Genomic DNA, 27,751 nt, shown 5'->3' with positions numbered 1-27,751 from the left:
GACTGAAGGGCCTGTTTCTGTGCCGTAAAACTGACAATTCCTGATCAGTTGTTCAAGAACTGAACACCGTACTTGGAGATTCTGGTCACATCATTACAGGAAGGATGTGGATGCTATGGAGGGAGTGCAGAGGAGATTTACAAAGATCTTGCATGTCTGGATTGGAGAGTATGCCTTATGAATATAGGTTGAGTGAATTTTGCCTTTTCTCCTTGGAACGACGGAGGATGAGAGGTGACCTGACAGAGGTATATAAAATGATGAGAGGCATTGATCGTGTAGATAGCCAGAGGCTTTTTCCCAGGGCTGAAATGGCTAAGACAAGGGAGCATAGTTTTAAGGTGCTTGGACGCAGGTACAAGGGGATGTCAGAAGTAAGTTTTTCACTGGTGGGTGTCTGGATTGCACTGCCAGCAGAGGTTAGTATAGGCAGATACTATAAGGTCTTTTAAGAGACTCTTAGATTGGTACATGGAGCTTAGACAAATAGAGGGCTATGTGGTAGGGAAATTCTAGGCGGTTACTAGAGTAGGTTTTTAGGTTGGCTTAATATTGTGGGCCGAAAGGCCTGTAATGTGCCGTAGATTTCTCTGTTTCTATATCAATCAAAATTTTTTTTTTGGCTGTAAGTTGAATACAACTGATCTATGGGAAAAGTGGCTGCAGAACCATAAGACTCGCATGCTCTTCAGAGAATTTATGAACCTGCAAGAGAAGAATGAGGCTTTGTAATTTAAAAGAAAAATTGCGATTAGCAAAACATCACAGCAATTTTGGGAAACATGACAAAACCTGATATTGAGCAGAAAGCATCCCACGTAAGCTCATGGATGTTAGCTTTTCATTATCTGGTTACCAGCATTGCTCTGAATATTTTGCAGTTAGCCTTTGGTAGTTTCAAAGAACAAACACTTAATTTCATTTGATCTCTGGCTAGGGCACTTGGTTCTAGTGCAAAGTTCCCTCATCAGCAGTAATTTGATTTCTGAATGTCTGAACAACAATTGATGTGCCTTTTATCTTAATTTGTCCTTATTAAACAATAGGCATATGTGCTACATGATATAATTCTGTCTTCTACTTTTCCCTAGGACATGCAGGTTTACTGAAAATTATAATACTTTAATAATTTGATTACTTCTCTGGGCTTTCCCAATACAGGTCATCCTTCTAAAAAGACATGTTAACCACATCACTAAAAATTGCTGGTAAATGCAGCAGGTCAGGCAGCATCTATAGGAAGAGGTACAGTCAATGTTTTGGGCCGAGACCCTTCGGAAGGACTAACTGAAAGAAGAGGTAGTAAGAGATTTGAGAGGGGGAGGGGGAGATCTGAAATGATAGGAGAAGACAGGAGGGGGAGGGATGAAGCTAAGAGCTGGACGGTTGATTGGCAAAGGGGATATGAGAGGATCATGGGATGGGAGGCCTAGGGAGAAAGAAAGGGGGAGGGGGGAATCCCAGAGGATGGGCAAGGAGTATAGTGAGAGGGACAAAAGAAAAAATATTATATATATATAAAATAAATAATGGATGGGGTACGAAGGGGAGGTGGGGCATTAACGGAAGTTAGAGGAGTCAATGTTCATGCCATCAGGTTGGAAGCTAGCCAGATGGAATACAAGGTTTTGTTCCTCCAACATGAGTGTGGCTTCATCTTGACAGTAGAGGAGGCCGTGGATAGACATATCAGAATAGGAATGGGACGTGGAATTAAAATGTGTGGCCACTGGAAGATCCTGCTTTCTCTGGCGGACAGAGCATAGGTGTTCAGCGAAATGGTCTCCCAGCCTGTGTTGGGTCTCGCCAATACATAGAAACATACATAGAAAATAGGTGCAGGAGTAGGCCATTCGGCCCTTCGAGCCTGCACCGCCATTTATTATGATCATGGCTGATCATCCAACTCAGAACCCCGCCCCAGCCTTCCCTCCATACCTCCTGATCCCCATAGCCACAAGGGCCATATCTAACTCCCTCTTAAATATAGCCAATGAACTGGCCTCAACTGTTTCTTGTGGCAGAGAATTCCACAGATTCACCACTCTCTGTGTGAAGAAGTTTTTCCTACTCTCGGTCCTAAAAGGCTTCTCCTCTATCCTCAAACTGTGGCCCCTCGTTCTGGACTTCCCCAACATCGGGAACAATCTTCCTGCATCTAGCCTGTCCAATCCCTTTAGGATCTTATACGTTTCAATCAGATCCCCCTTCAATCTTCTAAATTCCAATGAGTACAAGCCCAGTTCATCCAGTCTTTCTTCATATGAAAGTCCTGCCATCCCAGGAATCAATCTGGTGAACCTTCTTTGTACTCCCTCTATGGCAAGGATGTCTTTCCTCAGATTAGGGGACCAAAACTGCACACAATACTCCAGGTGTGGTCTCACCAAGGCCTTGTACAACTGCAGTAGTACCTCCCTGCTCCTGTACTCGAATCCTCTCGCTATAAATGCCAGCATACCATTCGCCTTTTTCACCGCCTGCTGTACCTGCATGCCCACTTTCAACGACTGGTGTATAATGACACCCAGGTCTCGTTGCACCTCCCCTTTTCCTAATCGGCCACCATTCAGATAATAATCTGTTTTCCTATTTTTGCCACCAAAGTGGATAACTTCACATTTATCCACATTAAATTGCATCTGCCATGAATTTGCCCACTCACCCAACCTATCCAAGTCACCCTGCATCCTCTTAGCATCCTCCTCACAGCTAACACTGCCACCCAGCTTCGTGTCATCCGCAAACTTGGAGATGCTGCATTTAATTCCCTCATCCAAGTCATTAATATATATTGTAAACAACTGAGGTCCCAGCACTGAGCCTTGCGGTACCCCACTAGTCACCGCCTGCCATTCTGAAAAGGTCCCGTTTATTCCCACTCTTTGCTTCCTGTCTGCTAACCAACTCTCCACCCACACCAATACCTTACCCGCAATACCATGTGCTTTAAGTTTGCACACTAATCTCCTGTGTGGGACCTTGTCAAAAGCCTTCTGAAAATCCAAATATACCACATCCACTGGTTCTCCCTTATCCACTCTACTAGTTACATCCTCAAAAAATTCTATGAGATTCGTCAGACATGATTTTCCTTTCACAAATCCATGCTGACTTTGTCCGATCATTTCACCGCTTTCCAAATGTGCTGTTATCACATCCTTGATAACTGACTCCAGCAGTTTCCCCACCACCGACGTTAGGCTAACTGGTCTATAATTCCCCGGTTTCTCTCTCCCTCCTTTTTTAAAAAGTGGAGTTACATTAGCCACCCTCCAATCCTCAGGAACTAGTCCAGAATCTAACGAGTTTTGAAAAATTATCACTAATGCATCCACTATTTCTTGGGCTACTTCCTTAAGCACCCTGGGATGCAGACCATCTGGCCCTGGGGCTTTATCTGCCTTCAATCCCTTCAATTTACCTAACACCACTTCCCTACTAACATGTATTTCGCTCAGTTCCTCCATCTCACTGGACCCTCTGTCCCCTACTATTTCTGGAAGATTATTTATGTCCTCCTTAGTGAAGACAGAACCAAAGTAATTATTCAATTGGTCTGCCATGTCCTTGCTCCCCATAATCAATTCACCTGTTTCTGTATGCAGGGGACCTACATTTGTCTTTACCAGTCTTTTCCTTTTCACATATCTATAAAAGCTTTTACAGTCCGTTTTTATGTTTCCTGCCAGTTTTCTCTCATAATCTTTTTTCCCCTTCCTAATTAAGCCCTTTGTCCTCCTCTGCTGAACTCTGAATTTCTCCCAGTCCTCAGGTGAGCCACTTTCTCTGGCTAATTTGTATGCTTCTTCTTTGGAATTGATACTATCCCTAATTTCTCTTGTCAGCCACGGGTGCACTACCTTCCTTGATTTATTCTTTTGCCAAACTGGGATGAACAATTGTTGTAGTTCATCCATGCAACCTTTAAATGATTGCCATTGCATATCCGCCGTCAATCCTTTAAGTGTCATTTGCCAGTCTATCTTAGCTAATTCACGTCTCATACCTTCAAAGTTACCCCTCTTTAAGTTCAGAACTTTTGTTTCTGAATTAACTATGTCACTCTCCATCTTAATGAAGAATTCCACCATATTATGGTCACTCTTACCCAAGGGGCCTCTCACGACAAGATCGCTAATTAACCCTTCCTCATTGCTCAAAACCTAGTCCAGAATAGCCTGCTCTCTAGTTGGTTCCTCGACATGTTGGTTCAAAAAACCATCCCGCATACATTCCAGGAAATCCTCTTCCTCAGCACCTTTACCAATTTGGTTCACCCAATCTACATGTAGATTGAAGTCACCCATTATAACTGCTGTTCCTTTATTGCACACATTTCTAATTTCCTGTTTAATACCATCTCCGACCTCACTACTACTGTTAGGTGGCCTGTACACAACTCCCACCAGCGTCTTCTGCCCCTTAGTGTTACGCAGCTCTACCCATATCGATTCCACATCTTCCCGGCTTATGTCCTTCCTTTCTATTGCGTTAATCTCTTCTTTAACCAGCAACGCCACCCCACCTCCCCTTCCTTCATGTCTATCCCTCCTGAATATTGAATATCCCTGAACGTTGAGCTCCCATCCCTGGTCACCCTGGAGCCATGTCTCTGTGATCCCAACTATATCATAATCATTAATAACAATCTGCACTTTCAATTCATCCACCTTATTACGAATGCTCCTTGCATTGACACACAAAGCCTTCAGGCGCTGTTTTACAACTCTCTTAGTCCTTTTACAATTATGCTGAAAAGTGGCCCTCTTTAATGCTTGCCCTGGATTTGTCGGCCTGCCACTTTTACTTTTCTCCATAGTACTTTTTGTTTCTACCCTCACTTTACACCCCTCTGTCTCTCTGCACTGGTTCCCATCCCCCTGTAGTGAACTAACCTCCTCACACCTAGCCTCTTTAATTTGATTCCCACCCCCCAACCATTCTAGTTTAAAGTCACCTCAGTAGCCCCCGCTAATCTCCCTGCCAGGATATTGGTCCCCCTAGGATTCAGGTGCAACCCGTCCTTTTTGTACAGGTCACGCCTGCGCCAAAAGAGGTCCCAATGATCCAAAAACTTGAATCCCTGCCCCCTGCTCCAATCCCTCAGCCACGCATTTATCCTCCACCTCATCGTATTCCTACTCTCACTGTCGCGTGGCACAGGCAGTAATCCCGAGAACACTACCTTTGCGGTCCTTTTTCTCAACTCCCTTCCTAGCTCCCTATATTCTCCTTTCAGGACCTCATCCTTTTTCCTACCTATGTCATTGGTACCTATATGTACCACGACCTCTGGCTCCTCACCCTCCCACTTCATGCATAGAAGGCCGCATTGGGAGCACTGGACGCAGTGTATCACCCCAGCCGAATCACAGGTGAAGTGTCGCCTCACCTGGAAGGACTGTCTTGGGCCCTGAATGGTGGTGAGGGAGGAAGTATAAGGGCATGTGTAGCACTTGTTCGATTTACAAGGATAAGTGCAGGGAGGGAGATCGGAGGGAAGGGATGGGGGGGACGAATGGACAAGAGAGTCACCTAGGGAGTGATCCCTGTGGAAAGCAGAGGGAGGGAGGGAAAGATGTGCTTAGTGGTGGGATCCCGTTGGAGGTGGCGGAAGTTACGGAGAATTATATGTTGGGCCTGGAGGCTGCTGGGGTGGTAGGTGAGGACAAGGGGAGCCCTATTCCTAGTGGGGTGGCGGGAGGATGGGGTGAGTGCAGATGTGCGTGAAATGGGAGAGATGTGTTTGAGAGCAGAGTTGATGGTGGAGGAAGGCAAGCCCCTTTCTTTAAATAAGGAGGACATCACCTTCATCTTGGAATGAAAAGCCTCATCCTGAGAGCAGATGCGGCGGAGACGGAGGAATTGCGATAAGGGGATGGCATTTTTGCAAGAGACAGGGTGAGAAGAGGAATAGTCCAGGTAGCTGTGAGAGTCAGTAGGCTTATAGTAGTCATCGGTAGATAAGCTGTCTCCAGAGATGGAGACAGAAAGATCCAGAAAGGGGAGGGAGGTGTCAGAAATGGACCGGGTAAACTTGAGGGCAGGATGAAAGTTGGAGGCTAAGTTAATAAAGTCAATGAGTTCAGCCTGCGTGCAGGAAGCATACCTCGAGACTGTTTTATCCCCCTTTGTTCAAACCCTTCCTACCTATGTTCGTGACACTTCTCACACTCTGGAATTTTTCAATGATTTTAAGTTCCCTGGCCCCCACCACTTTATGTTCACCATATAACAACTACAGCACGGAAACAGGCCATCTCGGCCCTTTTAGTCCGTGCTGAACTCTTACTCTCACCTAGTCCCACCAATCTGCACTCAGCCCATAACCCTCCATTCCTTTCCTGTCCATATAGCTGTCCAATTTACCTTTAAACGACAACATCAAACCTGCCTCAACCACTTCTGCTGGAAGCTTGTTCCACACAGCTACCACTCTCTGAGTAAAAAAGTTCCCCCTCATGATACCTCTAAACTTTTGCCCTATAACTCTCAACTCGTGTCCTCTTGTTTGAATCTCCCCCACTCTCAATGGAAAAAGCCTATCCACGTCAACTCTATCAATCCCCCTCATAATTTTAAATAACTCTTTCAAGACCCCCTCAACCTTCTACGTTCCAAAGAATAAAGACCCTACTTGTTCAACCTTTCCCTGTAACTTGGGTGATGAAGCTCAGGTAACATTCTAGTAAATCTTTGCTGTACTGTTTCTATTCTATCTTTCCTATAATTCGGTGACCAAAACTGTACACAATACTCCAAATTTGGCCTCAGCAATGCCTTGTACAATTTCAACATTACATCCCAACTATACTCAATGCTCTGATTTATAAAGGCCAGCTTACCAAAAGCTTTCTTCACCACCCTATCCACATGAGATTCCACCTTCAGGGAACAATGCACCATTATTCCTAGATCCCTCTGTTCTACTGCTTTCTTTAATGCCCTACCATTTACCATGTATGTTCAGTCCCTATATACTTCCATCCCCCACCAGGAAGGTCTCAAAGCTCTCCGCTTTTTGGATTCTAGACCTAATCAGTTCCCCTCTACCACCACTCTGCTCCGTCTAGTGGAATTAGTCCTTACTCTTAATAATTTCTCCTTTGGCTCCTCCCACTTCCTCCAAACTAAAGGTATAGTCATGGGCACCCGTATGGGTCCCAGCTATGCCTGCCTTTTTGTTGGCTTTGTGGAACAATCCATGTTCCAAACCTATACTGCTATCTGTCCCCCACTTTTCCTTCGCTACATGAACGACTGCATTGGCGCTGCTTCCTGCACACATGCTGAGCTTGTTGAGGAACAACACCTTATATTCTGTCTGGGTAGCCTCCAACCTGATGGCATGAACATTGACTTCTCTAACTTCCGTTAATGCCCCACCTTCCCTTCGTACCCCATCTGTTATTTATTTTATATATATATATATAACTTTTTCCTCTCTCTTTCTTTCCCTCTGTACTCCTTGCCCATCCTCTGGGATTCCCCCCTCCCCCTTTTCTTTCTCCCTAGGCCTCCTGTCCCATGATCCTCTCATATCCCTTTTGCCAATCACCTGTCCAGCTCTTGGCTCCATCCCTCCCCCCTCCTGTCTTCTCCTATCATTTTGGATCTCCCCCTCCCCTTCCCACTTTCAAATCTCTTACTGTCTCTTCTTTCAGTTAGTCCTGACGGAGGGTCTCGGCCCGAAACATCGACTGTACCTCTTCCTAGCGATGCTGCCTGGCCTGCCGCGTTCCCCAGCAATTTTTATGTGTGTTGCTTGAAATTCTGGCATCTGCAGATTTCCTTGTGTTTGCGTTAGCCACATTACTGTTGCATTGAATCTGTTATGATTGCCATTAGCATTTTTTCCCAGTGCATAAATTGATAAATTCCACCATGGATGGTTCCAATCCTGGCTGCAAAAGGAGGGGGTCGGACATGGGACTAGTGTCCACATCCCTGGGAGAGGAAGTATCTTTGCCTAAAAGACATCTGAAGTCATGCGGTGAAAACAGGAGCCACGGGGTGGATTAACCTTCTATTGGCCCAGCACAGAGGACTTCAGCAAGCTACTGTTGGCAGCCTATTCCCCAGTAGGGATAATGGGCTTAAGAAGATGAATTGGCAGAAGGCCTTTGCTTTTCAATAACTGTGACTTTGATCTGTGCAGGGACCCAAATAATATTTTAGCATTTAATTTATTATTACTTTATCTCTAATATAGATGTATGAGAATTCAAAGTTCAGAGTTAATAAAATTTATTTTCTTCATCTTCTCTTTAGTTTAAAGTACCTGCAGCGAGCAGCGCTATTATAACGAATGGTAAGAAAGCAAGCATTTTTATTTCTTTGCAATTTTGTTCCTATTGAAGTATTTTTTTCAGAAAAGCTAGAGATTGAATATTAAAGCAAATACTAAAATTGTAGGATAAATGCAGTATGGGAAAAATCCAGAGAGTAACATAATTAATATGTTTTATTTTCATTAGCTGTTCTGTTATTTATTATTGAGCTACAGCATGGAATAGGCCCTTCCGACCCTTCGAGATGCACCACCCAGCATTCCCCAGTTTACCTCTTGCCTAATCATGGGGCAATTTACAACGATCAATTAACCTATCAACCGGTATGTCTTTGGACTATGGGAGGAAACCCAGGTGATCATGGGGAGAGCATACACACCCTTTACAGACAATGGCGGGAATGTACTTGCATAAAAAGAAATGACTTTAATGCAAGAGAATATTTTCTTAAACAGTTGCCCTCTGAAAATATTCAATTTAAATAAACTGAACAAAGGAGTATTATTATAGACATCATATGTATTTCACTATATTTGATTTCATAATCTGATTACTAAATTGCCTGATGATCTTATAAGCATAGATGTGTTTCTGTCAGCTCTCCAGATTTTCCTGATGCATATACCAGCATTCAGAAATGTAGAAGTATTGGATACTTTAAAAAGGGAAAGTTGGTATACTGCTGTAAAAACTGTAAAATGTCTATCAGGATGTGAGTAATAGTTATAGGTTGAGAAGGTACATATGTATAATTATCAGTGTGTACTGTCATTTCAGAAAGTAAGATTGAAGTGTTTTCTATCTTGTCTGTCTTGTGTAATTATGATTTAATGTGACTTTGTTTCCCCTCAGATGGAATCGGAATCAACCCAGCTCAAACAGCAGGTGAGTAAGTTATTTAACTGGTAATTTCTGAAGGTATTGTATTTTGTTCTAGCAATTAAGTAATGTATGCACAATTCCTTAGTTTCCAAATCACTACCTTAACAAGTGTTTGTACCACAATAAATTATTTGAAAAAAGGCAAAATACTGGAAATAGCATCTGCATTGAGAAAATTGTTTGTTTTGTGTAAATGGCCATTCTCCAGAACTTGACTTTCAATTATTCATAAATTAGGAGCATGGGTTACACAGTGGTATAGCAAGTAGTGCTGGTCCTCTAATGGCCTGGGTCCAATACTGATCTCCAGTGCAGTTTATGAGCATGCGTATTCTTCCTATACACGTGTAGCTTTGCCTTGGGTTAACGTTTGATTTTTTTCTAAAATTATTTCTCAATTCTTCCCACTTGCGAAATACAATGTTTATTTTTAATTGTATCAATACTGTGGATGGCTAGACCCATGATACTCTCAGCAGTAACCTTCCAATGTAGGGAAGTGTATGGTCATGCACTTTGGTCCAAGGAATAAAGGCACAGGCTATTTTTTTTTTAAAAATAGATAACAAATTCAGACCACACGACCCAATTTACATTGGTGGTGCGCAAGTGGAACAGGTCAAAAGCTTTACGTTCCTCAGGGTCAATATCACAAATGATCTGACTTGGTCCAACCAAGCAGAGTTCACTGCCAAGAAGGCCCACCAGCACCTTTACTTCCTGAGAACACTAAAGAAATTTGGCCTGACCCTAAAACCCTCACTAATTTTTATAGATGCACCGTAGAAAGCATTCTTCTAGGGTGCATCACAACCTGGTATGGAAGTTGTCCTGTCCAAGACCGAAAGAAGCTGCAGAAGATCGTGAACATGGCGCAGCACATCACACAAACCAATCTTCCATCCTTGGACTCACTTTACACCGCACGCTGTTGGAGCAGTGCTGCCAGAATAATCAACGATACGACCCACCCAGCCAACAGACTTTTCGTCCCTCTTCCCTCCAGGAGAAGGCTCAGGAGCTTGAAGACTTGTACGGCCAGATTTGGGAACAGCTTCTTTCCAGCTGTGATAAGACTGCTGAACGGATCCTGACCCGGATCTGGGCCGTACCCTCCAAATATCCGGACCTGCCCCTGGGTTTTTTTGCACTACCTTACCTTCCATTTTTCTATTTTCTATTTATGATTTATAATTTAAATTTTTAATATTAACTAATTTTTACTATTTTTAATATTCAATATTTGTAATCCAGGGAGTGGAAAGCGCAGAATCAAATATCACTGTGATGATTGTACGTTCTAGTATCAATTGTTTGGTGACAATAAAGTATAAATTCAGCAATTGGAAGTGTAAAGGGACTTGGGAGTCCAAGTGCAGGATAAATTAAAGGTTAACTTTTAGGTTGAGTCAGTATTAAGAAAGGCAAATGCAATGTTAGCATTCATTTCAAGATGACTGGAATATAAAACCAAAGATGTAATGCTGAGGCTTTATAAGGTAGTGGTTAGGCCAAATTTGGAATATTGTGAGCAGTTCTCCAAGAAAGGATGTGCTTGTATTGGAGAGGAGCCAGAGGAGGATCCCAGGACTTAATGTGTACATGTATGAGGAGTGTTTTGATGACTCTGGGTCTGTACTCACTGGACTTTAGAAGGAGGGGAATCCCATTGAAACATACCAAGTATGGAAAGACGTGAAGAGGATGTTTCCAATAGTGGGAATGTCTGGGACCAGAGGCCACAGTGTCAGAATTAAAGGATATTCCTTTAGAACCGAGGAGGAACTCCCTTAGCCTGAGGTTGGTGAATCTGTGGAATTCATCGCCATAGACAGCTGTGTGGAGACCAAGCCTGGATATATTTAAAGCAGAGGTTGATATGTTCTTGATTGGTAAGCACGTCAAAAGTTAGAGAGAAAGGTAGGAGGATGGGGTTGAGAGAGAGCGTAAATCAGCCATGATCGAATGGTGGATTGGACTGAATGGACTAATTTTGGTCCTTGGTCTGAAGTGGTTTTGTAGCAGTGAATTGAAAGACCACCTCAACCATAATTCTTTACCCATCGATGACTGTTGACTTCAGTTTTTCATGGGTTTTTTTTGATGTCATGCCTCACTTCTGGAATTCGGCTCTTTGGTCCATAATTTTCAACGAAAGCTCCAAGATTTAGAGCCAAGTAGGCTGGCAAATCCCGGACTTGGTATTAGTGAGCAGATTATTGGTGAGTGGATGTTACTTGATAGTACAGTCAGTGACACCTGCTACGGTTGAGCATAGATTGGGTAATAATTTGCTGTGTTGGATTTGCTGTTGCCCTGTGAACAAGAAGTACTAGACCAACTTTCTGCATTGTCCAGTGCCTTAATTGTCCTGCGACAATTTGGCTATAGGCACTAATTCTGGAGTACATTTCTTCAATGTACTTCATCCTCACTCTATGCTGATATGCTGCCTCAATTCTTTTCTCTAAGAAATGCCTATGTTCACGTTGAGAAGCCAGTCACCATATAATTACACTGATCAGTTTTGAGACCACTTGTGTCTTGGCTCCCTGTAGTATGTTTGAATAGAGCAATCTTTGTTTACACAACTGCACCTGGTCATTTCTAAATAATTACAGTTTCAATGGAAGTAATTAGTTTGCTAATATAATTATCTTTTGGTTGTTTAAATGACTTTATATTTATTTATGTTAATAATTTCAGAATCATAGAAAGCATTTATGTCTTTTTGTTACAAAAGAGAGTATCTTGGTGGGACACATTATTTATCATCTGGAGGAAGCCCAGGCTTCCTGCAGATGACACTTTGCTGATAATAATGACTTCACGTACTGAGATGTTGCCCAGTGCAGTGGACTTCACTGTGTCCAGTGCTGTCAGCTACGTATGGATGCTCTACCTTAATCATCACAAACATTTAAAAGCAGTTGGAAGGGCTTCAACACCCAGTATGCTGTCAAGGTCGTCAGCGTGTTTTGGCACTGCCTGAGATTGACTTATTACTCAGTGCCTGCTCTTTTTTGCCAAATGCTTGTATGGTTTAGGGGGTTAGCTAATTGACTGATCTTCATCTTGATGTTAAAAAGTAAGAGTGGTTGAATGGAGACTGCAGGTGGTTGAACATCATAATTTGGCCAATCACATCAATAATTATGGCAATTCAATATTCCTTCATGTTTACATTAAAGTGTTTTATATGCTAATTAATAAAGTGATAACATATGATGTGGCTGTTAGATGCTACAGAATGCCTAGAGCACCCATCCACCTGGCTTCACCTATCATGTTTGAGCTATCCTTCTTCCTTTCCCCCACCTTTTTACAATGGCAACTTCCCCCTTTCTTACCAGTCCTGAAGAAGGGTCTCGGCTGAATTGTCGACTAGCGTTAGTTGTGTGTGTTTGCGTTTTTTTTTTAAAAAAGCAGTGATTTTTGAGAAATAAGCAGTATGACAATTCAGAACTATTTCGCTCACTGTGGTTTCAAGCATTCAGGCTTGGAGATGCCAAAAGCAGCCAAGAGTGAAAATGAAACAATTTTCACTACTTCAATGAATTAGAAACTACGAAGGATTTGAAGGTATCAACAATCTTCTTGAATGTTACAATTAAAATGAAGATTTGGAGGATGCAGTTGTTGACAGCATTGTATGAAGGTAGTCCATTATCCGTACTAGGTGTCTGAGCTGATTTTGTTCATTGTGTACACTGAATGAACTATACACAGTATAGAACTGTAGTAGTGTAGTACTACTGGTAGTGTTCTGATTTGTTCTGTATTTCATTTGAATACATAATTTGTTCTTCAATTTGTTTTTTTTTATTCCTTTTAACTATTTTGTTGAAACTTGGGCTAATTGGGACAGGTGCTTAATTTGGCCAAAATGTCTGATGTGTCCCAATAAACTGGAATCCATGCAACACACAACAAAGTTGCTGGTGAGCGCAGCAGGCCAGGCAGCACCTGTAGGAAGAGGTGCAGTCGACGTTTCAGGCCGAGACCCTTCGTCAGGACTAACTGAAGGAAGAGTGAGTAAGGGATTTGAAAGTTGGAGGGGGATGGGGAGATCCAAAATGATAGGAGAAGACAGGAGGGGGAGGGATAGAGCCAAGAGCTGGACAGGTGATTGGCAAAAGGGGATACGAGAGGATCATGGGACAGGAGGTCCGGGAAGAAAGATGGGGGGCGGGGGGGGGGACCCAGAGGATGGGCAAGAGGTATATTCAGAGGGACAGAGGGAGAAAAAGGAGAGTGAGAGAAAGAATGTGTGCATAAAAATAAGTAACAGATGGGGTACGAGGGGGAGGTGGGGCCTAGCGGAAGCTAGAGAAGTCGATGTTCATGCCATCAGGTTGGAGGCTACCCAGACGGAATATAAGGTGTTGTTCCTCCAACCTGAGTGTGGCTTCATCTTTACAGTAGAGGAGGCCGTGGATAGACATGTCAGAATGGGAATGGGATGTGGAATTAAAATGTGTGGCCACTGGGAGATCCTGCTTTCTCTGGCGGACAGAGCGTAGATGTTCAGCAAAGCGGACTCCCAGTCTGCGTCGGGTCTTGCCGATATATAAAAGGCCACATCGGGAGCACCGGACGCAGTATATCACCCCAGTCGACTCACAGGTGAAGTGTTGCCTCACCTGAAAGGACTGTTTGGGGCCCTGAATGGTGGTAAGGAGGAAGTGTAAGGGCATGTGTAGCACTTGTTCCGCTTACACGGATAAGTGCCAGAGCGGAGATCAGTAGGGAGGGATGGGGGGGACGAATGGACAAGGGAGTTGTGTGGGGAGCGATCCCTGCGGAATGCAGAGCGAGTGGGGGAGGGAAAGATGTGCTTAGTGGTGGGATCCCGTTGGAGGTGGCGTAAGTTACGGAGAATAATATGTTGGACCCGGAGGCTGGTGGGGTGGTAGGTGAGGACCAGGGGAACCCTATTCCTAGTGGGGTGGTGGGAGGATGGAGTGAGAGCAGATGTACGTGAAATGGGGGAGATGCGTTTAAGAGCAGAGTTGATAGTGGAGGAAGGGAAGCCCCTTTCTTTAAAAAAGGAAGACATCTCCCTCGTCCTAGAATGAAAAGCCTCATCCTGAGAGCAGATGCGGCGGAGACGGAGGAATTGCGAGAAGGGGATGGCGTTTTTGCAAGAGACGGGGTGAGAAGAGGAATAGTCCAGATAGCTGTGAGAGTCAGTAGGCTTATAGTAGACATCAGTGGATAAGCTGTCTCCAGAGACAGAGACAGAAAGATCTAGAAAAGGGAGGGACATGTCGGAAATGGACCAGGTAAACTTGAGGGCAGGGTGAAAGTTGGAGGCAAACTTAATAAAGTCAACGAGTTCTGCATGCGTGCAGGAAGCAGCGCCAATGCAGTCGTCGATGTAGCGAAGGAAAAGTGGGGGTCAGATACCAGAATAGGCACGGAACATAGATTGTTCCACAAACCCAACAAAAAGGCAGGCATAGCTAGGACCCATACGGCTGCCCATAGCTACACCTTTAGTTTGGAGGAAGTGGGAGGAGCCAAAGGAGAAATTATTAAGAGCAAGGACTAATTCCGCTAGACGGAGCAGAGTGGTGGTAGAGGGGAACTGATTAGGTCTGGAATCCAAAAAGAAGCGTAGAGCTTTGAGACCTTCCTGATGGGGGACGGAAGTATTTAAGGACTGGACATCCATGGTGAAAATAAAGCGGTCAGGGCCAGGGAACTTAAAATCATCGAAAAGTTTAAGAGCGTGAGAAGTGTCACGAACATAGGTCGGAAGGGATTGAACAAGGGGTGATAAAACAGTGTCGAGGTATGCAGAAATGAGTTCGGTGGGGCAGGAGCAAGCTGAGACAATAGGTCGGCCAGGACAGGCAGGTTTGTGGATCTTGGGTAGGAGGTAGAAACGGGAAGTGTGGGGTGTGGGAACTATAAGGTTGGTAGCAGTGGATGGGACATTCCCCTGAGCAGATAAAGTCGGTGATGGTGTGGGAGACAATGGCCTGGTGCTCCTTAGTGGGGTCACGATCGAGGGGTAAATAAGAGGAGGTATCCGCAAGTTGTCGCTGTGCCTCGGCAAGGTAGAGGTCAGTACGCCAGACTACAACAGCACCCCCCTTATCGGCGGGTTTAATAATAAGGTTAGGATTAGTGCGGAGGGAGTGGAGAGCAGAGCGTTCCGAAGGAGTGAGGTTGGAATGGGGACAAGGTGCGGTGAAGTCGAGACGGTAGATGTCCCGTCGGCAGTTAGCAATAAAGAGATCCAGAGCAGGCAGAAGACCAGAGCGGGGTGTCCATGAGGAAGAGGAGGGTTGAAGACGGGAGAAGGGGTCATCGGTGGGGGTGGAAGAGTCCTTGCCGAAGAAGTAGGCTCGGAGACGGCAGAAGAAAAGTTCCACATCGTGGCAAACATGGAACTCGCTGAGGTGTGGGCGAAGGGGGACAAAGGTGAGGCCCTTACTGAGAACAGAGCGTTCTGCCTCCGACAGTTGAAGGTCGGAGGGGATGGTAAAGACCCGGCACGGATGAGAGCTGGAATCAGAGCCGAGAGGAGGGAGGCTGGGGGTGTCAATGGAGAGGGGAGGGTTAGGGTGAGAGGAAGATGGAGCCTCTGAGGGCCCAGGAGTTGACGGTGGGATCTGAGGAAGACGGGGCTGTGGAGTGGTGGTGGGGGAAGGGGAGACGGGAGTCACAACAGCAGCACATAAAGACCCGGCCTGGAGTTCAAGGCTGGAATCTTGAGAGCTGGGATCAGAGGGGGGAGGGGGGATGCTGGGGGTGTCAATGGAGAGGGGAGGGTTGGGGTGAGAGGAAGATGGAGCCTCTGAGGGCCCAGGAGTTGACGGTGGGATCTGAGGAAGACGGGGCTGCGGAGTGGTGGTGGGGGAAGGGGAGACGGGAGTCACAACAGCAGCACATGAAGACCCGGCCTGGAGTTCAAGGCTGGCGTCGCAGTTGGAAGTTGCGCAATCGCTGTGAAGGTGTTCATGGTCGTTGCTGGATTCCGGGTTTTGAATGTGCCCTGAGGTGTTGGGGCCGGCGAGATCAATGGCAGGAGCCGCAATCTGAAGTTCATGCCTGCTAGCACTGGGGCCGGCAGGCTCTGGAGTCCGTAGATGTAGGATCTTGCGACCTTTGCCTAACATGACAAAGTCAAAAAAACGGCGATTGCAGGCGTGAATCCGACGGAGGATGAAATAACGGGTTGGACTATTACAGACGGCGAAGAAAGTGTCCCGAAGGTGTGGAAGGGTCTGGGATAGGGACACCAAGTACCTCCTCATGGCAGAGAGAGTCGCCTTCAGAGCTTGACGGGAGAAGTGGCGAGAGGCAGAGTCAATAAAATGTGAGTACCTGGGATCCTCAGAAGGTCCAAATTGAGAGGCTTGGAAACGAATCTTAAAGCCAACTGGAGTAAGTTGGCGACGGAGGCACGTTCCAAGAAAGGATATATAAACTGGAATCCATTGTATTTGAAATTCTGCAAACAGTAATGCTAATCATTAATACACTTAATGTTGTTCAAAGTTGCAAGGAAACAGTAACAATATCCAAATTATTTGTAAACTAGATTTAAGATCTTAATCCAATATTAATTATTTGCTATTTTCATAATCTCTTAATTGTATATGTAGAATTTATTAAACTTTTCCTAACATGTATAAGGTTTGTAAAAATGAAACAATTGTGGATACAGATTTTTTTTAAGGAAGCAGTAAGGAAATGGCCTATAGTAGTTTAATCCAGATATTGTAATTGCACTATGCTGTTTGTTTTAGCTTGCGTTGCAATTATTAACAACTGCAGCATTTGCATTTTATAAGAGCCTTTGTTGTAGGAGCATACAAAACCTTTAATATTTATAACCAATATGTGTTCCGTACGTGAGAAGTTCATATGGTGGTTGTAGGCACAGGGCTTCAGGCTCAATATGCAATATTAACTTAGCAGTTTGCAAGTCAGCTGGAAGGAAAATAAATGGACCATCCAGTCACTTTGTTGAAGGAATGAAAATAGTTCATGCAACACATCTCCCAACTAAAATCCCTTATGGTTAATATGTTAAAACTAAAGTGTCACAAATGTAATCCTTTCCTATGACATTTTAATACATCTTTATTTATACATTGAAGGTGGGATGATGTGAATGTGTGGGTGAGGGACCTGCAATTAGAAAATAATGTCACAGTGTTTCAAATTACCATATTGTGCTGCTGCCTGTTTTCAGGCAGTGATCAGCACAGCTGCTTGAGGCAGTGGCATGAAAAGTAGTCAAGAACTTCAAAGAGGAAACATTTCCAATGTGCCTGTCAAACTGTGATGATAAGGCAGGACACATTTCTTAAAATATTCAACTGTGATTGCCTTAGAAAAAAATTGACATCCAACAGTATTCTCAGGGATTCAGTAAGTGGGTCCATGAAAAACCTAATGCTGAACATTTAGACTGCAGCTAAAATTGTGCTACATCGTTCAATCTGTTAAAGTCAGCAACAATTGAAACATTTCCAGTTTTGTATAAATAAGGGTGTATGGGGAAACTGAAACTGATATTACATGGATAATTTTTGTATATATTAGTATACGAATCCCTTTTATACTAATATACTGATGACCCTCTTGTACTTCAGAGCATTGAATATGTGAGGAAGGAAGTCATGGTGCAGTTATATCAAAGTTTGATTAGGTAGTACTTGGCTAATTGTGTGCAGTTCTGGTTGCCCTGGCACAAGGAGGATGTGGAAAGGGTGCAGAAGCTGCTTGAATTAGAGGGTATGAGTTATAAGGGGAGGTTGTACTAACTTGTTTGCTTTCTCTGGAGCATCAGAGTGCGAGGGGAAACCTGATAGAAGTTTATAAAATTGAGGCGTTCGTAGGGTGGATAATCAGAATCTTTTCACTGAGTTAGGAATATCAAATGCTAAAAGACATATATTTAAGGCGAGGTGAGAGGTGAATTCTAAAGGAGATGTGTGGGGCAAGTTTTCTTTTACACTGAGTGGTAGATGCCTGTGTAACCCAGCATAATTTACCCAAAGATGTAATGTCAGAAAGTTCCTCCTGTGGAGGGATGAAAACGAAGTTTACCGAATTTTTTTTTGAAAACAACTTGGGGGCGGGGGGGCAGGAGAAAGTTATGTAAGAACGAGCTGTGGCTGACACAGGTGCAGACAAGGCAAACTATTAAAAACTAAAGATATAAACTGTTAAAAGTGGAATTAGTAGTTAGTATCTCTACCTTCCTTGAAAACCTCAGGGTGAAACCCCTGGAGGAGAGATACTAGTGATAAAAGATTCATTGAAGGTACAGCTATAACAAGCAACAGCTAAAGTGAGGCAATATTGGCAGAGACGACTGACTAAGATCTTTACCATGTAACCAGGAATTCATTTTGTGAAATCATACCAAGAGATTTGGTCAGGTTTTTTTTGTGTAAGTTTTGTGAAACTACTTTCTGTTGATCATCCACCAATTTATCCAATGAACCAGGAAAGAAGATGGCGAGCCACCCAAGATCGAAGAACCAGTGCAGGAATGAAACGGTTAAAGACGTAGATGATTTAACATGATTTGATGTAAAAATTTATTTCTCATTTGAAGGATCTAAATTTGATTTTCTGAAAGAACTGATTATTTTTACAAAGACTTTGATAAGTTGATGAATATTTGTTTAAAAGTTGTGATGTTGGAGAATTGTCGTGAAAAGAGTTAAGCAGTATGTGTATATATATTTTATTTATATTTGTAGACATGCTGACCTGGAACTGAAACTGAAGTTAACCATAATACTTAAGAATAGAAATTTAATTAGTTTCCTAACTAACTAGGGATAAATAAACAGGAAAGGCTTGTCAGTTAACCTGTAAATAGGAAATAACACCAGATCTAATTAGTTAAGAGAAATTGGAGTAATAAAGCTTATTCTAATGAATATCACTAATTCTAACTAAGACGGAATTTTGTTTTCAATAGACAATAGGTGCAGGAGTAGGCCATTCAGCCCTTCGAGCCAGCACCGCCATTCACTGTGATCGTGGCTGATCATCCACAGTCAGTACCCTTTTCCTGCCTTCTCCCCGTATCCCTTGACTCTGCTATCTTTAAGAGCTCTATCTAACTCTTTCTTGAATTAATCCAGAGAATTGGCCTCCACTGCCTTCTGAGGCAGAGCACTCCACAGAACCACAACCCTCTGTATGAAAAAGTTTTTCCTCGACTCCGTTCTAAATGGTCTACCCCTTTTTCTTAAACTGTAGCCTCTTGTTCTGGACTCCCCCAATATCAGGAACATGTTTCCTGCCTCTAGCGTGTCCAATCCCTTAATAATCTTGTATGTTTCAATCAGATCCCCTCTCATCCTTCTAAATTCCAGTGCATACAAGCCCAGTCACTCCAATCTTTCAACATATGACAGTCCCGCCATCCCTGGAATTAACCTCGTGAACCTACACTGCATTCCCTCCGTAGCAAGAATGTCCTTCCTCAAATTTGGAGACCAAAACTGTATACAGTACTCCAGGTGTGGTCTCACCAGGGCTCTGTACAACTGCAGAAGGACCTCTTTGCTCCTATACTCAACTCCCCTTGTTACGAAGGCCAACATGCCATTAGCCTTCTTCATCGCCTGCTGTACCTGCATGCTTACTTTCAGTGACTGATGAACAAGGACACCTAGATCTCGTTGTACTTCCCCTTTTCCTAACTTGACACCATTCAGATAGTAATCTGCGTTCCTGTTCTTGCCACCAAAGTGGATAACCTCACATTTATCCACATTAAACTGCATCTGCCCACTCACCCAACCTGTCCAAGTCACCCTGCATTCTCATAACATCCTCTTCACATTTCACACTGCCACCCAGCTTTGTATCATCTGCAAATTTGCTAATGTTAATTTTTATCCCTTCATCTAAATCATTAATGTATATTGTAAATAGATGCAGTCCCAGCGCCGAGCCTTGTGGTACCCTACCTTCACAGCCTGCCATTCTGAAAAGGACCCGTTAATCCCTACTCTTTGTTTCCTGTCTGCTAACCAATTTTCTATCCATGTCAGTACCCTACCCCCAATGCCATGTGCTCTAATTTTCCCCACTAACCTCCTATGTGGGACCTTATCAAAGGCTTTCTGAAAGTCCAGGTACACTACATCCACTGGCTTTCCCATGTCTATTTGCATAGTTACATTCTCAAAAAATTCTAGAAGATTAGTTGAGCATGATTTCCCCTTCGTAAATCCATGCTGACTTGGACCTATCCAGCTATTTCATTTGATATCTGAGATTGGGAACCTAAGAATGTTGGAATTTTGAATTGTTCTTACTCATGTTAATATATATAATATATAAATAGCTATTTTTATAAACTTGCGTCCAGGAGTGTGTTTTTTCTTCTCTATTCACTGCGTCCTTCCGATACCTAGAGCTTCTGATGGCCTACTAGCACCTAGTGTGGTACTATGTAAGTAGATTTTCTCATAAAGAGTGCGGCAACCAGTCACATGAGATAAGACAACCACTACATAGGTGTTACACCTGGAATGGGCTGCTGGGAGTAGTGCTGGAAGTGGAGGTGATATGTTTAACAAGTAGTTACATACAGGAGTATGCATGGATGTGGGTCATGTGCAGACAGTGGGGATTTGGTTCAGTTCAACATTGTTTACAGTGCAGACCTCATGGGCTGTGGGGTCTGTTCCTGTACTGTTCTACATACGTTCACAGATGGTATATCTTCAGATAATATTTGTTTGTATTTCATTAGAAAAAATGCATATAGCCGAAGTCCAGCAGTGCTGATGTGTACTGATGGTCTGTATAAGCTTTACAAACTTTTCTCAGTTATTGAAGTAAAATGGAAATAATACAAATATCTCTGAATGTGTTTCAACTACAACTTTCTACCCATAATTAATCTTTTAAACAAGTATATTTTTAACACTGCCAGTGTTTCAGAGACTGCAAGGAATTAAAGGCAGTAAATTGTTGGTTATGCCAGGAAACCATTTCTCAACTGTGGAGAAAAATGCACCTTACTAAAAATATATGGAAGAGTAAAGGTTGTAGCCAACTTCTAATTGAATATTTATTACAGACTATAACAGCAGAGAGATGTATTAATACAAGTATGCTTTTATACCTTGTAGATATACTTAAATGCTCACAATGAGTCAGAGGTGAAGTGTTCTGTTATGAAGGGCCACTCTTATCAAGTGAAGGATGATGCCTAGACTCTATAAATCTACACTCTATTCTGGTTTTTGTAGGTGCATTCTACTCTTATGCACTGCAATACATCATATGTTTATTTACTTTATTTTCATGTTAAAATTTGATCCTTATCAGTTGTAAAGTATAGCATTAGAGATTTAATACTATTGTTTGCTGAGAGATGATGGATATTTAGCATTTTTTAAAAAACACTGATTTTGGCCCAATCATGGAGGAAAATAAGCCATCAATATGTTTTGGGCTGAGACTCTTCATCAGGACTGGAAAGGAAGGGGGCAGAAGCTAGAATAAGTTAATGTGGGAGGGGGAGGAGTGCAAGTTGACGAGTGATAGATGAGACCAATTGAGGGGGAAGATGGATCCATGAAATCCTCTACTGCCATGATGGGGCCAAACACAGGTTTTACTGACTTGTCCATCTCCTCCTTCTGGTTCCTTCTTCCATTTTAACATGAACCACTATCATCTCCCATTAGATTCCTTCATTATCCCTTCACTTCTTCCACCTATCCCTTCCCAGCTTCTTATTTCATCGTCTTCCATGGCCCCCCACCTTCCCCCTCACCTGGTTTCATCTACTACCTGCCAGCTTGTGCTCCTTCTCCCACCACCTTATTCTGGCTTCTGCCCCCTTCCTTTCCAGTCCTGATGAAGGGCCTCGGCCTGATACGGTGACTGTTTATTCACCTGCATAGTTGCAGCCTGACTTGCTGAGTTCATCCAGCATTTTATGTGTCAAGATTTCCAGCATCTGCAGAATCTCTTGTGTTGGAAATACTCAGCAGGTCAGGCAGTGTCTGTGGTGGGAAGAAAATAAGAGCAACCAGCTTTTGCAGTTTATATGAAAAATATTAATCTGAAGTTGTTGAATTCACTGAGTCCTGAGGGCTGGAACATGCCTTATTCTGTTCCCATTTATTTTCTCTTTACATTTCCTCCAGATAGATCAGCTGCACTTCAGTTCTCTCCACCTTCTGTGTTACGAGCACTGTCACCATCATTTATGTTTCGGTCATCACCCTGGCACAGACATAATCCTTTCCTTGTTATACAGGCTGCCTCCCATTTTTGCTCTGTCCTTGACAACTCATTTCCTCTGCAGAGATGCTGCTCGATCTGCTGAGTTCACCCAGTTTGCTTTTGACTCCAGACATTACCCTCCTTCTCTCCACTCTTCCCACTCTGCAACGTGAAACATCTTGGGTTATAACTTTCCCTGGTTCTGATGAAAGGATATGAAATCTGTTCCCCTCTGCAAGCCTCTAGGTCTGACTTGCAGAGTATTTACAGCATTTAGTAAAGAAGCTGGATTTGACTCTGAAAATTTTAGCTGGGTTATGAGTACAGAGCGCACAACATGTCTGTAGCTTAAATTAATACATGAGTGCAGAATATACTTCTAGGTTTGTCTTGAACAATAGGAATTTTAAGATTGCAGATGAGGTGCCAATCAAGTAAGCTGCTTTTTACAGACTATGTATTGTATCTGCACCCCAGAAAAAGGTGAAGTATTGTTGCAGTGTGAATCTAATCAAGCGATATGTCGTTTTCTGCTGAAAGGCAAGGTGTTCTGGCTCATTTTATATATGACCTCCAGGAGAGGCAATTACCGTCCTGTTTGACTAGCTAGAAATCACAAGGATAAAGGATCTATCTTAAACCAATTAGATATTCTTTTGCTACGTATTTTGCTTTAATTGCTTTAGCCATTTGTTAGTTTTGGCCCGTTGACTTCCAATAGTGCAATCCTATTCCTCTTGTTTCTCTAAATAAGATGGTTATTAAACTGAATTACACAGGTAGCATTCATTGATTCATATACTAGGGTTTGAAGACGAGTCCTTCAACTAAGTTTGAGTGGAATCATGTGAGTATATAAATAAATGATGGCTACTGGGATATTTTCTGTACTTTTTATTGACAAAAGTCAATTTGGCCTTAAGCTGCCGTAAGGTAAAGATGTGCATTACTGTGCAAAAGTCTTAGGCACACATATATAGCTAGGGTGCCTCAGACCTTTGTGCAGTACTGTATTTGTAAATGTGGTGCAGAAAGCGAGTTTGTGGAGGGTGGGTGCACGTACAGACACACCCAGCCCTGAGACACAGGGCAAGGCATTTGATTCCAACCAATTAGTTATTAATCATTACAGAATGTCTCTCCGGTGCTTCCTGCTCCCTCCCTTTTCCCAACCATGATTCCCCTCTCCCTATCCCTTCCCACTCTCAGTCCACAATAGAGACCCATATCAGAATCAGGTTTTACATCACTCATATATATCTTTTTGCAGCATCAGTACAGTGCAATACACACACACATATAAAAGACTTTTGCACAGCACTGTGTGAAGTGCTTAAAGAGGGACAGAAAAAGTGGTATAGTTTTTAAAAATTTTTCTGCTTTCTAAGGATAGCTGAAGAGTATCTGAGGTGACTTTTTAAACATTAACGTTTTATGTGCAAAAAAAACAGTTGAAATATTTATCTCAAATGAATTTAAGTGCATTCTGCTGCTTTTCTTAACTAGTTCACTTTTATTATTTTTATTGCAGGAAATATTTTCTTGAAGCATGGGTCAGAACTGCGACTTATTCCTAGAGATCGAGTCGGAAGCCATTAACAGTTTTTCACCTAGAACGTATCACTCTGCTGAAGAGAGCTATTTTTAGATTTGTTTTGAACATGAAGACTTTCGGATTTTAATATGCATTCATTTTAAGTACTAGTTGGATGCCAAGAGTCTGATGAAATGGCAAGTCTGAGCAGAGAATAACTATATGATCTATGTTTAAAAGTCTACTTTCAAATGAAATGTAATCATTAAGTGGTGTATGCAAGGAATTTTCCAAAGCATTCTTCATGAAGTCTGTTTGTAAAATGCCTGGCATTAAATGATTGGTTACATTCCCAAGTATTTTGAACTGTATTGTTTGTTTCCTTCATTCAAGAGAGATGAATGCTGAAATTTATTTATCTAAAGGTAAACTGTAGAAACTTTAATTATATCCCATCCTAAAACTATAAGTTTTGAAGTATATATAATGTTTCAAAATAAAAACTTATTTTGTTCATTGGTTGGAATTGGTACAGCTTGTCTGGGCAAAATATTCTGAACCTTATTGTTGTAGCCAGAGATGAAAATAAATTAGCTATCCGAAATGCTTTAATTGACAAAACTGTCCTTATATTTGACTTGGTTGCAAGCAAGAGTTGCACCCTGTCAGTTTTATTCCCAAACCTGAAACTGACTGCTTGTACCTATTAAAAACAAGTATCAGATGAGCAACCATCAAATCAGGTTTTTTTTATCCTTATTCATTCCCTTGGATTTTAAATTTTAAATGATCAGCCATGGAATTTTGAAGTTAAATTTGTGTCTAAAGCAATTTATCATAAATGCTGTTCATTGGAAGACTAACAGAGACTATGAAGGTCTTAATGTAAGCCTTAGTTAATGTAAGTTGTTTCATATTAATCTATATTGTGATTAGTTTTATTCGTGTTAATAAGCTGGACCAAAACCAGAATGTATTAATCATTTTGCTATTTCATTGTAGTAAAATTATTGCATTTCGGAAGTTTCTTCTTAAGCACAGATATTAACATACTAATCTTTTGCTAACAAAGAGAAGTGAATGCAATATGCCAGCATTACACTTTTAAGAACTTAGGAAAACTTAAGATTGGTTGAAAGAGAAAGATTAACTTATCACTTGAGGCCCTTCAGAAAATGATGTATTTGTCACAATTTCGTCCTTTTGCAATGTTGAGTCTGCAGCTTCCTACTGCCCAGCTTGTTTCACTTGACCAGAAGAATTGGTAATGGAATAAAAGTAACTGATTGCCTTTTTGAATATCTGAATATTGTCTTTATTGAATCTTAAAATATAAGTTAGCAAAAACAAACCAGTAAGTATTTGCCATTCCACCTTTTTCATTCTTATTTAAGTTGGTGTATAAATTGCAATAACTTAGTAAAAGATTTAATCAGAATCTTGATGTCCTCTGTTTTATTGGGGCCTTTCATTTTATACCTAGAATTGAACACAATAGGCTTATGAGCTGTTATAGTTTGTGACTACCTTGAACCTAGCCGATCGGTGGTCTGTGGACCACCTCGAATATCCACTCCTTTGACATGCTGCAAGCAACAATTGCAGTGTTTACTAGACAGAGAAAGCAAATATAACCGTATAACCATATAACAATTACAACACGGAAACAGGCCATCTCGGCCCTTCTAGTCCATGCCAAACGCTTACTCTCACCTAGTCCCACCGACCTGCACTCAGCCCATAACCCTCCATTCCTTTCCTGTCCATATATCTATCCAATTTTACTTTAAATGACAATATCGAACCTGCCTCTACCATTTCTGCTGGAAGCTCGTTCCACACAACTACCACTCTCTGAGTAAAGAAATTCCCCCCCATGTTACCCCTAAACTTTTACCCCCTAACACTCAACTCATGTCCTCTTGATTGAATCTCCCCTACTCTCAATGGAAAAAGCCTATCCACGTCAGCTCTATCTATTCCTCTCATAATTTTAAATACCTCTATTAAGTCTCCCCTCAACCCTCTACGCTACAAAGAATAAAGGCCCAACTTGTTCAACCTTTCTCTGTAACTTAGATGCTGAAATCCAGGTAACATTCTAGTAAATCTTCTCTGTACACTCTCTATTTTGTTGACATAATTCCTATAATTTGGTGGCCGGAACTGGACACAATACTCCAAATTTGGCCTTGTACAATTTTAACATTACATCCCAACTCCTATACTCAATGCTCTGATTTATAAAGGCCAGCATACCAAAAGCTTTCTTCACCACATGAGATTCCACCTTCAGGGAACTATGCACCATTATTCCTAGATTTTAATGAATATGTGAGCAAGAACATGGTAGACATAATGTGGAAAGTGTACAGTTACTCACCTAGGAGCATAAATTAGAAACAAATTAATTTTTAAATGGTAAAACATTGTGTAATGTTGAGGTTCAGTGGTTTGCTTGTACACTTTATTGGAAGCCAACATACAGAGCTACAACACACAGATAGAAGGATAAAAGGTATCTTAAGACCATAAGAGAAAGGAGCAGAAGTAGGCCATTCGGCCCATCGAGTCTGCTCCGCCATTTTATCATGAGCTGATCCATTTTCTCCTATTTAGTCCCACTCCCCTTCCTTCTCACCATTATCTTTGATGCCCTGGCTACTCAGATACCTATCAATCTCTGCCTTAAATACACGCAAAGACTTGGCCTCCACTGCTGCCCGTGGCAACAAATTCCATAGATTCACCACCCTCTGACTAAAAAAATTTCTTCGCATTTCTGTTCTGAAAGGGCGCCCTTCAATCCTTAAGTCATGCCCTCTCGTACTGGACTCCCCCATCATGGGAAACAACTTTGCCACATCCACTCTGTCCATGCCTTTTAACATTCGAAATGGTTCTATGAGGTCTCCCCTCATTCTTCTAAACTCCAAGGAATACAGTCCAAGAGCGGACAGACGTTCCTCATATGTTAACCCTCTCATTCCTGGAATCATTCTAGTGAATCTTCTCTGTACCCTCTCCAACGTCAGCACATCCTTTCTTAAATAAGGAGACCAAAACTGCCCACAGTACTCCAAGTGAGGTCTCACCAGCGCTTTATAGAGCCTCAACATGACATCCCTGCTCCTATACTCTATTCCTCTAGAAATGAATGCCAACATTGCATTCACCTTCTTCACTACTGACACAACCTGGAGGTTAACTTTAAGGGTATCCTGTACGAGGACTCCCAAGTCCCGTTGCATCTCAGAACTTTGAATTCTTTCTCCATTTACATAATAGTCTGCCCGTTTATTTTTTCTGCCAAAGTGCATAACCATACACTTTCCAACATTGTACTTCATTTGCCACTTCTCTGCCCATTCTTCCAATCTATCCAAGTCTCTCTGCAGACTCTGCGTTTCCTCAGCACTACCGGCCCCTCCACCTATCTTCGTATCGTCAGCAAATTTAGCCACAAAGCCATCTATTCCATAATCTGAATCGTTGATGTACAATGTAAAAAGAAGCGGCCCCAACACTGATCCCTGCGGAACACCACTGGTAACCGGCAGCCAACCAGAATAGGATCCCTTTATTCCCACTTTCCCTGTTTCCTGCCAATCAGCCAACGCTCTATCCACGTATGTAACTTTCCTGTAATTCCATGGGCTCTTATCTTGTTAAGTAGCCTCATGTGTGGCACCTTGTCAAAGGCCTTCTGAAAATCCAAATATACGACATCCACTGCATCTCCCTTGTCTAGCCTACTGGTAATTTCCTCAAAAAATTGTAATAGGTTTGTCAGGCAGGATTTTCC

The 27,751-nt window shown here is 42.5% G+C and overlaps 1 protein-coding gene across 1 annotated transcript in view; it reads left to right on the top strand.

The window, feature by feature from the left end:
• The window catches only part of ufm1 (ubiquitin-fold modifier 1), a 42,662-nt gene extending 17,278 nt beyond the window's left edge, over positions 1-25,384 (top strand). The window contains exons 4-6 of the mRNA XM_072262866.1: positions 8,275-8,314; positions 9,147-9,179; positions 23,944-25,384. Of these exons, the coding sequence (XP_072118967.1) occupies positions 8,275-8,314; positions 9,147-9,179; positions 23,944-24,011 (141 nt within the window). The 3' untranslated portion in view covers positions 24,012-25,384. The remainder of the gene's footprint in view (positions 1-8,274; positions 8,315-9,146; positions 9,180-23,943) is intronic.
• Positions 25,385-27,751: the final 2,367 nt, after the last annotated feature.

The sequence above is a fragment of the Mobula birostris genome, chromosome 7, assembly GCF_030028105.1.
Source record: "Mobula birostris isolate sMobBir1 chromosome 7, sMobBir1.hap1, whole genome shotgun sequence".
NCBI lineage: Eukaryota > Metazoa > Chordata > Chondrichthyes > Myliobatiformes > Myliobatidae > Mobula > Mobula birostris.
Note: the sequence above shows the minus strand (reverse complement) of the source record. Positions and strands in the feature narration are given on the sequence as shown.